General features: G+C 39.9%; 1 protein-coding gene across 1 annotated transcript in view; it reads right to left on the bottom strand.

Moving 5' to 3' along the window:
• Positions 1 to 9,048: 9,048 nt before the first annotated feature.
• The window catches only part of sppl3 (signal peptide peptidase 3), a 49,784-nt gene continuing 42,050 nt past the window's right edge, over positions 9,049 to 16,782 (bottom strand). The window contains exons 6-11 of the mRNA XM_015940979.3: positions 16,075 to 16,187; positions 14,386 to 14,492; positions 13,914 to 14,077; positions 10,599 to 10,789; positions 10,349 to 10,458; positions 9,049 to 9,261 (exon numbers count right to left, since the gene is read on the bottom strand). Of these exons, the coding sequence (XP_015796465.1) occupies positions 9,190 to 9,261; positions 10,349 to 10,458; positions 10,599 to 10,789; positions 13,914 to 14,077; positions 14,386 to 14,492; positions 16,075 to 16,187 (757 nt within the window). The 3' untranslated portion in view covers positions 9,049 to 9,189. The remainder of the gene's footprint in view (positions 9,262 to 10,348; positions 10,459 to 10,598; positions 10,790 to 13,913; positions 14,078 to 14,385; positions 14,493 to 16,074; positions 16,188 to 16,782) is intronic.

Below are 16,782 nucleotides of genomic sequence, written 5' to 3'. Positions count from 1 at the left end.
AATTAATCATGTTATTAAACCTGCATTATAACCAGTTAATAGACTGTTAATAAAGCTTGTAAATGCTAAATGCTAACCGGAGAGTTGAGCCTCATCCCTGTTTTAATAATTTCCTAATAAAGGTTTTTTAGAAATAAAATGGTATTTTGTCCGTTTGAATTGTTTCGTTCGTTTTTATAAAAACTGAAACGACGTTATATAAAACAATAGAATAACTTTAATTTCACACATTCTGCTCACACGAGTATGTTTCTTATTGCAGGATAAAAGATTTAAAAACTTTAAATCGTGTTAAAAATGTCCTTATTACTGATTGCACCAGTTTTTACAAGAGCAGCAACAACTTCCACATCCTTCAACCTGCTCGCCTCTCCTTCCACAAACAGCCTCCAATTAAATCCACCTTAAATCCACCTTAAATCATCCCTGCGGATCTCTGCAGAAACAAACTGAGGCTTAAAATGTGTTAGTGGGACTCACTGCTTCCTAACCAGCAGCAAACATCACCCATAACTCACAGCTAAGGCCATGCGTCAGGCTTGTTTTTCCCCTTTCACCAGGCAAAAGATGGGGGGGAAAACCTGAGCGCCATTAACCAAACTTCAGAGGAATTCCTCACTTTACATACGGAATGCACATTGGGTCAAAGGGCAAAGGGCCAGAGGGGAATCCACCCGCGCCCAGGCAGGCAGGACTTATTTAAACAAGCCAGGAATGCATGGTAGGAAGGGGGGGAAGAAGAAGAAGAAGAAGAAGAAGAAGAAGAAGAAGAAGAAGAACCATTAGAATGAGCAGGAGCCACCTCCAATAAAAAGCAGCACTTTTTAAATGACCTGCGTTAGCTGACTTCATGTGATGCTGAAATGTATTGTGAGCCTTTTCCCCCCCACTGGAATAGGAAGTGGGTCCTGCTCTGGGTGATTACGTTGTGCAGGTGGTGGAAGTCCGCTCCGAACCTTTAAAACGTGGAGTTCTGGATATGAACTCTGGTTTGTTACACATAGTTTGAGAGTTTGTGATCTGGCTTTTTGTTAAATTTGCAACGTTTCTGCACCATTGTGTCAAATTTCAGCACCATTTGATGTTTAGAAAGTTCAAAAGAAAATATCTTTTTCTCCGACATTGATTCCTTTTAACAAAAACGATCTAATCTGCTTTCAGATGTTGACGTTTCTACGTCTAAATTAGCCACATTGTCTGCATGATTGCACTTTAAAAGATCAGTCAGCCCAAGTCTTATTATTATGTTTTACATACAAAATGAAACATTTCAGTTAAGATCTTTGTTTTAGGACCATCTTGACAAAAATCTCTTCCAAACGACGTGCCACAATCCCCATGGCCGTGGTGGAATTCTATCCACTCCAGGGCATCAAAGCTGCACGGGAACCATCCGTACTTCTGGCCAAAGGGTGCAGGGGATGGTGGGGGGTGGGGGGGTTGGACGAACCATGACTGGCTTGACCTCACCGACCTTCCGCAATCTCCCCCTCTCACACGCCCTGTGTCCTGCACCCCATCAGCCTCTTCATCCGTCCTTCCATCTATGGTATCCAGGCTGTTGGCTTGACTGTGTCTGAGCAGAATTAGAACCAATTCACATCAAAATCAACTTTGTCACGTTTTTTCCATTAAACCACCACCCAGGAGGAGATTGGTCGGCTCAATGAGAGTAATCATTTCCCAGAAACTCCTCCGCATTTTTGTAATGCCTCATACCCGTGTCAGACTCAAACATTTTTGGTTATTATTTCCTCTCTAAACTCTTGACTCAGTGTCTTTGGTGTGTCATTTAGGCGGTGTTTTCCCTATTAAGGTTCATAAGGTCTCTCCCCTGGTCACCTTGCAGGAACCAATTACCCTGATGCCTTTCATTTCACCGAACTACTCCATGTAGATTATTTCTTTCTTTTATTCCACTGATTCTGCAGCTTTTTGTAGCCTTTCTGTGGAAAAACCTTTACTGCTGCAGTTTGTGTGTATTTTAGTCATTTTATCAATGAAACCCTAGAGCCCTGTTATTAGACTAATGGATGGATGTTTAATACTGTCTGAAAGAGGAAAATGTATCAGACTACACCTGATTTTGAGTCTGATAGGGTTTGTGCATGTTTGTGCTCTGGCACCATCTGCTGGAAGAGGCTGAGTTTGCACACATTGATGATGATTTGTTTCTCTGGAAGGAAAAGCAGCAGATTTATTTAAAAGTAAAGCTGAAATATCATTTAATAAGATCGTTTACAAATAAAAACATTTAAAGCTTTACTTTTTAAGATATTCTACAAATCATTTAATTAATTTGAGTAACAAGAAAATGGGCAAAACTAAATTTTTCTCTTTCTCTGTTTTAGTGACATTTTTAATAACAAACAACAATTTAACAAATCAAATAAGATTTGTTTGCTGCTTCTAGGCAGAAAAATGCTCATTAGGATTCTAAACACAAGATCTCAAAAAAACAAAACAGTTTCTGGGAAAACCCAGAAAATTTATTTGGATCATTTTCAGTTCAGACATAATTATCATTTATTAAAGGTGGATAATAAAACTGTCAGAGGAGAAAGACGCCTGGAACACTTTCTCAAATGATGAAAACATTTATAAACCCGACGCTAATCTGATTTCCATTCTGTCTCCGAGTTATTAATCAAAGGCAAAAGCTTTATTCCTGGTATCAGGAATTATGCATCTAATTTTCTGTACATGGAGCAAACTCCTGAACTCCTGCAGGATTATTTGAAGAACATAAAAATACATAAATATTCCAAGAAAGCTCTGAAGTGGTTATAACTGTGCCAGTCTATTTCGATTTGTCTAACCATATAACTTCCAGAAGAAAAGAGCAACAAAATGCATTTACAGTCTAAAATATGATGTAAGGTAATAAAACAACAATATTTTAACATTTATTTGAACATTCCCATATTTTGCAGTCTGCTTGTGCTTCAGTAATTTACAGAGTCTAAAAGGAGCTCTAACAAGGGACTGATCTGCCAAACGGTTAAAGATGGCTGGAAATAAACCAAATTACGATTCCTGTTTGCAACTTAAAATTCAGATTTGTGCATCCACTTCCTGTCCAAAGTCATGGATAGGAATGCTGTGGAGGTTTTTCTGGCTTGGTCATCTGCTGGCTAAAGTCCTTTTTAAGGCATAGGAGTTTCTATGTGTCTACTGGTCATCTTGCCTCAGCTCTTACATCCCTAACATGTGGTGTCCCTCAGGGTTCAATCCTTGGCCCTCTTTTGTTTAATCTGTACATGCTTCTGCTTGGCCAAATCATAAAGAACTACTCCATTGGTTATCATAGTTACGCAGACGACACACAGCTATATCTCTCCCTGTCTTCCAATAACTTTGCTCCCCTTGAATCCCTCTATCACTGCCTCAATGAAGTTCAAGATTGGATATCAAAAAATCTTCTTAAAATGAATACAGACAAAACTGAAATAATTATTTTTGGGAGGAAGGACCAGAGACTAAAGACTGCCACACTGTTGAGATTGAAAGGCTTTGAAGTTGCAGAAACCGTAAAAAACCTTGGGGTCATTATTGATAACGAGTTAAGCTTCACCAGCCACATGAAGGCAGTCACAAAGTTAGCTGTTTATCATTTAAAAAACATTGCAAAGGTTATAAACTTCATATCACATGTAGACCTAGAAAAGCTTGTTCATGCTTTCATCACAAGCAGGGTGGATCACTGTAACGGTCTTTTCACTGGTCTCCCTAAAAAAACAATAAAACCTCTTCAAATGATCGAAAATGCAGCAGCAAGGCTATTGACCAAAAGAAATGATCACATCACACCAATCCTGAAATCTTTACATTGGCTACCAGTAACTCACAGGATTGATTTTAAAGTAATTTTACTTGCTTTTAAATCATTAAATGGCCAAGGACCATTGTATATAGCAAAAATGTTTGAAAAGTATTGCCCTTCAAAATCACTTAGGTCAGCAGAAAAATACCAATTGGTACAACCCAGAGCCTGCACAAAGCACGGAGAGTCTGCCTTTAGCTGCTATGTGGTCCGCCTCAGGAACTGTCTTCCAATAGACATTAAGTCATCTCCTACCATTTCCATTTTTAAATCCAGATTAAAAACCAAACTTTTTTATGATGCCCTCCTTTAACCTATCTGTGGTCTACTAGGTTTGTATCCATGTTGTTAAATTTATTCTATATGTGATCGGTATGTATGCCTAGTCTGTGCTGCTTTATTGCTGTTCTACAATTTTTTGTAAAATTTTAACTGAATATGCTTTTATTTTTGTGTACTATGTTCTGTATCAATACTCCTTGCTTTTATTATACATAACATGATGTGGCATTTAAATCTGTGATTGTTTTAACAATGTGAAGCACATTGGGCTACTGTTTTGTGTATGAAATGGGCTGTATAATAAACTTGGCTTGACTTGACATGGAGGGAACAGGTCCAGCACGGAAGTTCAGACAGATCCAGAGGCGTTCCTATGCCAGAGAAAATCTGAAACCTCACAGGTCTAACCCTAACCATAACCTGGAAAACCAGAGAAAGGTGACCAGGAGGAATCCTATAATCACCTCAGCAGACTCATTTAGCTCCCGAGAAGCAGTTCTACTCTGAGCTCCTCGTCTTACAGGGTTCTTTTGAAAGAATCAAATTCCAGTTGTTCCGAGGTGATTTGCATGATGTCCCTTACAATGGTGATGATTTACATGAACAGTACAGTACTTCCTCTTTTTGTAAAAAGTAAATGTTTTTGCGCTGATAACTGAGTTTCAAGGACTTTTGGTTTCCAAGAAAGAAGCTTACGTAAACTCAAGGATTTTCAAGGATTTTACGCACAAGCCCAACATGAGCTTGACCACTGTATGGAAGGAGGTCATTTCAGCTGCTTGTATCTTGTTTAGGTCACGATCCAGATCTAATAACCACTAGATGGACTGGATTCTGGTTGCAAACCAACGTCTATGAAGATTAACCCACCGAATAGTTCCCGAGCACAGCCACCAACATTTACTGTATTTCTTTTGTGTGGTGCAATATGAACATCTACCACTAGGTGGCAGCAGTGTTACCACCTTCATTCTGAAAAAATGACATCTGGCCGTAGTTTTCCAATTAAATTCAGTCTTAAAGCAACACTAAATAAGTATCCCGATTCTCTGTCTTACTGGTTGAAAGTGGAATTAAAACTGTCTGCCACGGCCTGCTAAAGCTAGCGCCAACAAGCTAACGCTAACAGTCGAAGGATACAAAAAAAAATGCCACAAGGTAAAAAAAAAAAATTACAGACAGGCCAAAATATTACTTGCAAGTCCAGCAGCAACAAAGCCTGGTCACCATCAGCCCACTACTCCATAGCCTCCTTTAGCACTTTCTAGGGTTCTACCCCCACCCCAGTGCACCTACCCATGCCACAAAACTGTTAAATAGGAACTAGGCAGGTTTGCTACTTTTAGCACCGCCTAGTGTCTGTTTGTAGAACAGAGCTGTGCTTTCGTCTTTTTAACACCTAAATCTAACAGCTAAAATGTCTCCTCAGGCTTCATTTGTTTCTACAGGAGTGCACGCAGGAAGCAGACTGCAGCGCCAGGTGTGTCAGCTCAATTGTTTCTATGTCCCAACAGAGTAACCTGCCAGTCTGAAGTTGCAAGTGGAATATTCTGGCCAGAGGGGGCGATAAGGGCTGGGTGACCTTTCATTAACCCTGGGTATTCAGTTCTGGTCCTGGAGGGCCGGTGTTCTGACTATCCCTGCTTTGTCAAATATTACCACAGCGTGTTATGACAGTTTCGCTCTTGTTTACAGTAAAGTAACACACATATTAACCATGGTTTATTCTAAATAGGTGAAATTATTTGAAAATACAGAACTGTAGTATAAATATTAGCAAAAATATAGTTTGTTGTGATTTATTTATGAAAAAGAAAGTGTTTGTCATGATTCCGTGAATGACGGTAAACAATGGGAGAAATTTCTTGTTTACAGTATAATATTTTATAAACCATTTACAAGCTGTCAGGTTACCATACAACAAGCAGGAATATGACAACTTCCAGAGGTAGTGCGTCTCTTCAGGTAAACAGCCTGTGACGTAGTAATTGGTCAGCGCATTTCCCCAAAATTTCTATCAGCAGGTAATTAACAGGCTTCTGCAAAGCCTAATGAGCGGTTGCACAGGTGATGCAACCACTGAATCAAGTGTGCTGGAGCAGAGTAACCACTAAAACATGCTGGATACCAGCTCTCCAGGACTGGAATTCAATACCTCAGCTTTAAAGGATAATTGTAGCACATACGGTCAAGAAAAGTTGCAAAGTATCCCTTTAAGTGTTGTTTCTTGTCAGCAGAGGGCTGGAGAGAGCCGTCCAATGTCAAGCTACTAGGTTATGGCCAAACAACCCCTGAAGCCAGTTTGAAAGCAATAAGTTAGTGTTAAAAACTAGTGCTGCTAAAATGTACAACCATCATCTGATTCTTAGCATAAGACATATCGCCAGATTCTTGCCCATTCACATCTAATGACTACAAAACCACAAGCCTCCTTGCATGAAGCATTTCAGTCACAAAGAATCATCTGAGCAGCTGTGTTATTTCCAGAACTGCATTAAAAGCATAAAGAAGCAGACTCACTGTGGTTACAGTTAGTGTCATGTTTATTTACAACAGAATCCTGAATGAGGAGGGAAAGAAGCGGGAGAGGAAGAGGGTTTTAAAAAGGAGATAAGGTGTTTGAGAACAACTGCTTCAGGATTCATGTTTCACTAACACGGTTCTTAATTTATTTTATTCACTTCTCTTCTATACAGAATCCATTCATAATATCAATGCAAAAACTGTTCAGGTACTTTGCTGAAAGGGACAGAAAAACAAAAAAAATAAATAAAAAAAAAATAACATAAAAAATAAATACAATAAAAATCTAAAGAAAAACAAAATCAAACAAGGGGCTAAAAAAACAACTTTCTATAAAAACTTTTATCAACATGATCGTCATGTTATTTATATATGTATATACACACACACACACACACAGATATATGCATATAAATCTATATATTTTCTTGCCATGTCCATGAAGTGGTGAGAGGGGTTCCACGACTGCACTGAACTCAGTCTTTGTCAACAGGCCCAGAGCTGACCAGAAGCTGCAGCCTTTAGTCCGATAGGTCCAGTGCTTCGGTGTGGGCCGGCAGAGCAGCCCTGTTAATGCAATCTCGGAAAATAATACATTGTACACCTGTACACTTATCATGCACGGCTGAAAAGTTATAAAAAACAAAACAAACAAAAACAAAACACCTAGCAAATAGTTCCATTCTCTCCCTGCTGCACGATCACTCCCACTGCTTCCAGTTTACATGACGTATTATCCACAAGCATCACAAAATGTGTGGCGGAAACAAAAACAGTTAGGAAATAGTGACTGTTACATCATTGCAGGTTATCTTTTTTCTCCACTTTAAAGTTTGATCTGTAAAAAAGGTAATGACCGATCTTCCCCAAGCAGACCCACCTAAACAAACCGGAATAATCCCACAACCCAACTCGCTCTCATTAATCTGGGTTCAAACTCTCACAATAGTCAGGTCTTCATCGACTGAGGTTGAACACGAGACGCCCATGTACATTTCCTGATCTTGGCTCGCCACCAAATCTAAAATAAGTCGCCTTTTTTGTTTCTACAGATTTAAAACAACGCGTTGCATGGCGGGAGCTTCCAAGTAAAATAGCAGTCAGGAAAACTTATTTAACATTCATTTATTTGGAAGAAAAGGAAAAACACTTTACATTTCTGCTGCCTGCAGAAAAAAACTTAGAGGAGAAATGACCTTTGTGGAATTTCTGAAGTTTTCATTATACAAAAAAACAAAACAAAAAAAACTGGTGAGTTTTACAGCCTTTGATCTGACACAGCTCAATGCAAACCTGACTATTGTCACCGTTTTAAACAAGATAGCAAATTAAAACCAAGTAAAACTGCTGTGTTCTGCTCATTCTCACACACACACACGCACACGCACACGCACACACACACAAACACACACACACACACACACACACACACACACACACACACACACACACACACACACACACACACAGAGCAAGAAACTATCATCTACCAGCATCCAACATCGATTTGTTTTTCCAGAGAGAATTAAAATATAAAAACCTTTGCTGTGTTTCTATTGCACAAGCTCTAAATGATGGATCCCCTTCAACACGCCCGGCAGCCTAAATTTACCAAAATCCCGGCTGCTGGCTGATGTCAGTTTCCCACCCGATCCAACACGCGTCCAAAAACACAAACACAAACTCAAGATACCGCAAATACGTTTGTACACATATATACAAATAAAAGCGACCCCTCCGACGCTGGAGGGGATGCAGCTTAACAATATTTAATGCATCAATTTTGTATATGCCAAGAATAAAACTTTCTCTAAATAAAATACAAAGTTATCTGTAGAGGTGTGTGTGGGGGGAGACAGCAGATGATCAGAGGTGGAAGGTGAGGCGCACAGGGAGTGTTGTTGGGGGGGTCCGGCAGCCATGATGGAGGGATGATGTAACAGGTGAAGGAAGCAGGATGAAAGGTTGGAGATGGAAGGAGAGGGATGACTCCTCTCCTAGAGGGCGCCGCTGCTCCGGGGCACCGCTCGGTGCTCTCCAGCTTTCCTCTGAGTTCATTCAATAACATTATTCATAATTGACCACAACAACGCTAAAAAAATACATATAAACCCCAGTCATGTCTCATGATCGCAAGTCCACAAAAACGGGGAGGCCTGGTCCTTTAGTTCATCAGAAATACAGAAAAGTAAGGAAACACAGAAAGAAGAGGCCAGACGAACGAGACGGGCCGTGTGAGGGGGTTGGGGAATGAGACTGTACGGGGGAAAGAGGGAAGGGACGGGGAGGACAAATACAGCACAGGCAGGAAGTGCTGCTGTGTAGAGGAAAGAAACAGCAAAGAGGAAGGCGGGAAGAAGCGGGGAGGATGAGTCTTGTTGGAGGGGGGTAATCATCACACACTGGTGTCCTTCTGGGGGGGGGGGGGTCACAGGTTTGTGGAAAGCATGAAGAAATGATAACAACATGGCCTCGCTGTGAGTGCGCCCTCTCTCCTTCCTTCTAACGAAGAGAAAGATCAGCAGTCGTCCCCGCGCTGCTTGTTCGTCCCCCCGGTTGCATCATACCTCCAGGAAGCGAGAGCTGCTGGTCTTGGCGTGGAACGGCTCCGACCACATGCGCCGCAAATCCCCCTGTGGGTCACAATCATGCGTTCAGACAAGAGTCTTTCATCAAAGAGACCAAAGCGCATTGAAGCAGATCTAAAATGGCTCCACTGGTCCACTTCCTGTCAGACGTGACCATGGGATTAACCACAAGCACCACAAATCTCAACATAGTAAACAATATGACATTTTCCCAAGCAATATTCATGAGTCCAAAAATGACGATGGCCGATATATTCACGCAGGTGACATCGAGACGTTCTGTGTGACTCACACACATTACATGCCGTGATCCACCAATCAGAACTGCTCTTATTCGGTTTGCAGAAGCAGACCACGAGGACCCGTGGAGGATTTTGCTGTTTTCTGAATTTCATTGTCCGTTTGATGCGTCAATAAACAATATACTATTGGCTGGAGCTACAGACGTGAGGATGGGGGCAGGACTAATGACATACTGGCCAATAGATTTAGCCAATATGAGGATGCTACTGGAGGTTATGATGGGAAAAAGACCTATCTGAAGAAAAAAGTGACTATTTTCAGCGGTATATTATGCTGGATTGCGGATGTAAGACTTGTTGTGGACTATTTTGTGGATTCTTATGGATGTAAAACTGTTTGAGATGTCTTTGTTTTGTCCATAAAATGAAACTTGAACTGGTGAGTTAGACATTATTTTAAATTTGTGATTGGTTTGATAAAAGTGATCCTAGCCTCCTAATGATACGCATGTAGAGATAGAAGAGTGTTGCACTGATCTGGTATGGACGTTAGTAATCTCTCATCCGCAGGGTTAATCTGTAATGCGTAAAAAAATAATGTTGCTCGTAAGGCCTCGGACTATCGCCCATGATCAATGAATTCACCCAACAGCCTGACCTTAGTCAGGCCATCAATTTGAAAAGGATGGTTTAGAAAACAACATTGCCTGAACTGCTCAGAAATTCAGAATCTCATCTGGAGGATGTAAACGTATTTCTCCTAAAAGCATTTACAGATTTCAGTTGTTCCATGTTGTTATAATGTGTGTAGGCTCTTACATATAAATTGGTTATGGATATAAAAACTTATGGGTATGGAAACATGTTTTCATTGCATCCCAGCGGTATACCTTCAGGTAGGCCATAGTGAGCAGAGGCAGTAGGGTGAAGGGAACCAAGTAGAGCAGAGCAGGTTGAGCAGCACGATGAATTCGAGAGGCCACTGTGGCAGTCAGCAGACCTGAGTATTTCAAACATGTAAAAATCACAAGAACATTGTTGTAAAACTAACTAAATGTATTTGATCAAATTAAAACCAGACCAGAGACACTTTACAAGTCTTGGTCATTCAAATCCATCATCCATAGATTTGTTGCTTACCCACAAAGTATCCGATAAGAGTGCAGTGGAAATAGGATACACGCTGCATGCGTCCGGACATGTTACCGGGCCCTGGGACTTCCCCAGTCGCCTGCTTCTTGTAGTTATCGTAACGCAGGACGAAGCATAACAGCAGCCCTGGCATCACAATGTCTCCTATTCCCAGCATCGAGAAGTGACTTCCTGTGGAGCTGCACAAGTGCAGAGGGCGGAAATAGTGCTATTAGAAACATTGTGTGTGTGTGTGTGTGTGTGTGTGTGTGTGTGTGTGTGTGTGTGTGTGTGTGTGTGTGTGTGTGTGAGACATGAGTGAATAATCACAGTGGTTGAGACTTGGTTAAAGTTCTTACTGAAGCAGGAGAAACTGTTCAGCAGAGTAATAAAATACTGACCATCAACATCAGTTCTGGTTTCTAGAGGGGTCCCGATATAGCTGCTTAGTTTATAATTTAGTCTTTAGATTTGGAATAAATGTCAAATGTCTTCTTTCAACTTAGGAAAATTTTAAAGACATTCAACGGTAAAAAAAACTCAAGCTAATGTCTGATGATTTAGAACAATATTTGAACAAATCTAAGTATACATAATATAACATACGGAATAAAATAATCATGATGCAGTTTAATTAAATACTGTTTTTATTTATATACTATGAAAATGTTTTAAGCCATCATTTCTTTAGATTTTTTATCCACCAGTTTTTCTAAAGTTGTTTTGATCAATAATGCTTCAGGCCTTCTGTTCTGAAGGTCTGGTAAAGTGTTTTTTTTTATCCTTGTACCAAAACAAGACGAACAAGGATGAAAGACCTTTCAGGTCTTTAATGGATCTTTTTCTTAGACATGGTTTTGAAAAACTGTTCATTTTTTTAAAGCTCAGACACACACACACACACACACACACACACACACACACACACACACACACACACACACACACACACACACACACACACACACACACACACACACACACACACACACACACACACACACACACACACACACACACACACACACACACCTAATAGATCAGCTTTTAACTGATGAGAAAACTGAAACTGTGCTTTTTGTCAAATATTTGTAGATTGAGAAAAAGAGGGTTGCAGGCTATGAAAACCAAAGTTCGCTAAGATACAAGTGTTTGCTCTTGAACACACCACACTGTTTTCCTTTCTCGTAGGGCGCTTACAGGAACAACACGCTCATTTTCAGGATGAAGTACAGAGTGATGAACACACGTGGGAATGAAATGTGAGTGTTTAACGAAGATGAACTAAAATGTGTCAGTGGGTTGGATAAATACCTGAAGCCAAGGTACAATTTAGTTTTGAATTTGATCTTTTCCACAAATTTGATCTTTGCTGCAAATCCAACGGAATGAGCGACATTCCTAAAATCTATATCATGTATGGCTGGGAAGATAATCAATAAATCATTTAATCGTAGGATAGATGAAAATGAACTCAATTTTTCCAGCCTCATATTATCGAGGTTAAGAAATGTACAACTCCATTATTATTTATTAGCATCATTGAAATGCAGATTTGGTTGTTGACACCGGATGGGCCGTTGTATTTTTTATTTTGGAGAGACAAGGTCTATTTTATTGTTTTTGGTGCAATATTTTCAAACAAAGAGTAAAAGTCCTTTTTTATTTTATTTACGTCTTGTTTTATAAGTTCTGGTTCTAGACATTCTAATGTTAAATAAACATTTAACTGTTGCGTTCTAAAGGGCGTCCTTGCATCATGATATATTAACATTACATAAGTGGTTAGTTTGGTCACAATAATGTCGACAATAATATCGTTTATTGTCAGTAGTTTGTTAGACAATATATTGTCCAGGAAAATTTGTTATCGTCCCAGGCCTAATATCGCGATACATTTGGAAGAACCTGCAGTAACGATTTATTTTACAATTTATTCTTTTCTTCAGTTCATTTATGTCAAAATGAACAATCTCACACACCAGATGAATTGCAGCAGAACGGATACTTCTAAAAAGTACAAAATGCCATTTAAATTACATTTATTGTTCAACACTTATTTAAAAAACACACAAAACATCTCAAATAATTTTTATGTTGTTAGGATTTTTTCCAAGCAGTGCAACACAAAAATTCTCATGAAATGAACAAATATCAGCAATGCTCCAAAATGAAAATTCTTAGTGAAACCGAAAATGTTGAAACCGAGGACGAAACACCGAAATGAAAGATTCTGTCAATAATTAAACCCAAAGCATTTATGGCTATGATGTGCACCAACCTCACTAAAATCAAGGCATTGCAATAAATCAATAACAAAACCATGACTATATTTATTTAGCACTGAAATAACATCAATGCACAATATAAATTAAAACTCAAAATAAAATGTTTCACTTGACCCCACTTGTGTGTTTATTAAAATGATAATAAATTCTAAACAAAATAAAAGATAAATGAACAGGCTTATAATAGGAATAGTGCTGAGGACTAAAATCAAGCCCTTGTGCGCCAAAGTCGCAATATTACATTTAATGGGCCACAGCTGCAAATCTGAAGTTATTGAATTGAAGTTATTACTTTACACCAGAAGATAGTGGAGATATGTAACTTCAGTCTGAGCAACACTTTTGGGTGTTTCAGTAGACATTTTGGAGTTTATGGAGTTTGAAAACCCAAACTACCAGGTCGGGTCTGGATCAGTAACAGGAGACTCAGTGACTGATGATTGAAAAAAAAAAAAAAAAACAGGAGAAGAAAAGCTTTTTCTCCAGTTTCTAAACCTTGCAGCAGCACAGAAACACACACCACACACCACCAGCAGACAAGGTGGGTTAAGCGTCTGAATTCTCCGCTGGGAGCCGGGATCAATCCAGCAACAACTTGCTCTACTCCCCCCCCCCCACCAATCAGAGGCTTGCTCTAATGGAAGGTGTGAATTTGCTGTCAGCAGTGGGTGTGTTGGCCCTGGTCGGCCTGAAGCAGACCCCCTCGAGAAGAGGGCTGAGAATGAGCCTTGGTTGGCCCGGAAAAATACCAGACCACCCAGATATGTAAACAACCTACGCTACCCGGCCCGGCCCGACCCGGTACAGATGGGAATGGCCCATAAGAACAAAGTGAGCAGGCGTTTGTAAAAAACTCAAAAACAGACTTCTTAGTCTGTACATCAACTTTAATTTACAGCAAAATCTTTATTGTATTTTTCTTATTCTTGACTTTTAGGACTTCCTGTAAAACTGATGTTTTACTTGTGAAATAGAAAACAAAAGTCAAGAATTCACAAGTTTAGAAGCACCAACGAAACACAAACCAAAGTGTTACCTTGGAAAGACGAGCTTTCCGGGTAGGGAGAGACGGGGGACGTCGCGGCCCATGGCTTGCCCCAGGTGGAGCTTCCTGGACAGAACATCTATGGGATTTTCAGCAGGTTGGGTGGCGACCTTCACCATCACATTACTGTTAAAGATGTATGCTGAGAAGAACACCTGGAGGGCAAAAGAGGCAGATTCATCAGACGTGCTGATAACTGCCCAATTCACAACAACTTTGCAGCTTAAACTCTTATTTTCCAGATAACTTTCATATATTTGCTCTGCATTTCTCCTATTCTGTCCCACCAGTAGCCAATAATGTTTCTATTACTTATTATTGCTGTAAGTAAATAAAAGGAATTGGTTCTTTTCTTAGCCGTAACAAATACCTACCTGGAAACCGGATCCCCGTTTTGTCATTGTAGCTACTAAAACATGCATTACTGAATTCAAACTAAAATGGATACGGGAGCATTTCTTACCCAGAACACATCATAAATGAGCAGTCCTGACAGCAGCAGGCAAGACACCTTCAGACTGGGGAGCCGAACAAACGCGATCATGGCTACACACAAGCCCATGGCTAAAGCTGAGAGCAGGAAAAACAACAAGAAAGGTAAAAATCATCAGACCAAGTCTGAGGTGATGGTTAAGAAATTGATAAAAAATAATAAATATACTGATAATATCTTATTTTTGCTTTGCTTAATGACGTTGCAGCTAGGGCTGCAACAAAGAATCGATTAAATCGACAAAAACCGATTAAGAAATGCGTTGCCGACACATTCCGTCATCGATTTGTTGTTTTGAGCTACTTTTTTTTGTGTCGTGCAACCTTTATTTAACATCATCGGTAGGCGACAGCAGATCAGACCGAGAGAAAAAGCCGGTGTTTTGTTGAGGAACAACACTTAGAACATAGAAGAAGCAGGAAGACCTAAGAAAATTAAAACGTCAAAAGTTTGGGAGCACTTTGTTAAACAACGCAAAGACTTGTCACCTACAACATATGTAAATCAGACACGGCATGGCACGGGAGCACGACGGTGACGATGCAGCATCTAAAATGAAAGCATGTCGGAGCTATCAGCGAGGAAGAGGAGAACTCAGTGTCCGGGTAAACTGCAACAAACTATGTAAAATTTTTTTGCAGAGCCGCTGCAGTCGGCTTGCTGCTTCGAGTCTGCTGCAGGATTACGGCAAGCCACTGTAGCATGTAATTCACAAACGCGTTTATCTTTGAACATAATTGAAACTGGATTATTGCTAATCTGTACATAATAGATATGTCACCATTACATTATTAACAGTAGGAATAAAATATTATTAGCATTTCCAGTAGCTTACTACTGAACATGCTACTGAATTACATTCATTTTTACTGATCATAGTTTAACTGTGGATATATTTAGGTGATAGCATGTTGTTTTGCACGCTTTTGAACTGTTTTCTAAACATGTTCTGTTGTTAAATAAAGTAAAGGAAGGAGAGAAAAAATGTTTCCCAAGCAGTTTTAAAATTTTCCCGTTTAATCCGATTAATCGAGCTGAGACCCCATCTGATTCATTGATGATCCAAATCATCGTTTGTTGGTGCCCTAGCTGCAGCTACTCCGGCCATGTGTTTTTCATTATGATGACAGAATAAATCTTTGCCTTTTTCCTTCAGGCAGCATTCTTCACATAACTGAAGACGACTTTCACAACAGGAACCATCAAACTAAAATACAGAACTCCACAAAAGCTTCTATACATGGAAACTGATGGATATCTTAAATGTTATGTTGAATAAAGAAGCTGACTGAAGAACCAGAATCTTTCATATTAAACACTGAAATGGGTCTACCCACATAATTAACAGCTAGCAAACAGAACGCCACCTCAGGCATCTCAGAGCTTTCTCTAAAAATGTCCTCTGATTATTAAAAGATTAGACTACGCGGAGACTCATACTGCTCATGTCTGGTCACTGCAGGACAATTATCAATATTTCATGTCTGTATTGTGCATGAAATGCTACCCCTGAAGGTCTGAAGAATCCGTTTTACGTCCCGATTCTTGGGTTACATAATCCTGTTGCAAAGCTGTACTCAAACAAACCTTGAAACGAGGTTGCGATACGCACTGAATCCCTATGGATCAGAACCATTTAGCCCTGATGGAGCGACGTACCGTCCATGAGGAGCCAGTGACCGGTCAACACCCAGATAAGGACCAACATCACGGACAGGGAGAATGAGAGCAGCTCAGCCAGAGTGAAGCGTCCGCAGCAACCGAATGAAATCCTGTAGGAAAGACATGACAAATGTCAGCACAGTCACACTGATGGGGTTAAACACTCTCACCCTGACAACACAAAACAGCTTGTTCCATTCAGCAACGTGCAAAACCAGCTACAGTGAGATAAATTGGGTGTTTGGCTTAGAGGCCAGAAGATTTGACAAGTTTATGGCTAATCAATAGCTAAACAATCCTGCTGGCAACAGGCGTTGTGTGTGTTACGATGACCTCAACAGTTGGTTTATTTAGAGTGAAAAGACAAGCTAATGAAAATCTAATAAAAACTCCAGTCTGCGTGGCCTCCACCCACAGAACAGTAATAAACTGCAGAACATACAGTTTTCCCATGTAGGAGGAAAAGTTATTATTAGTTGTGTAAAGCAGACAAACACGATGTGATGGAAGAAATCTGTGAGCTAAACAGCGATTACGTTAGCTTTACAGTAAGTGATTCTAGAGACAGAAAAAACTATGTTACAAACTGCTGAACAAAGAAGCTAAATCGTAAAAAATGAATGTTTATTCTGCAAGAAAACAAGCAAACCATGTTCTGTTTTCAGAAGCAAAGTAGATTGTTCCTGTGCCTTTCACCTGTTTCAA

This window comes from Nothobranchius furzeri, chromosome 6 (genome assembly GCF_043380555.1).
Source record: "Nothobranchius furzeri strain GRZ-AD chromosome 6, NfurGRZ-RIMD1, whole genome shotgun sequence".
NCBI lineage: Eukaryota > Metazoa > Chordata > Actinopteri > Cyprinodontiformes > Nothobranchiidae > Nothobranchius > Nothobranchius furzeri.
Note: the sequence above shows the minus strand (reverse complement) of the source record. Positions and strands in the feature narration are given on the sequence as shown.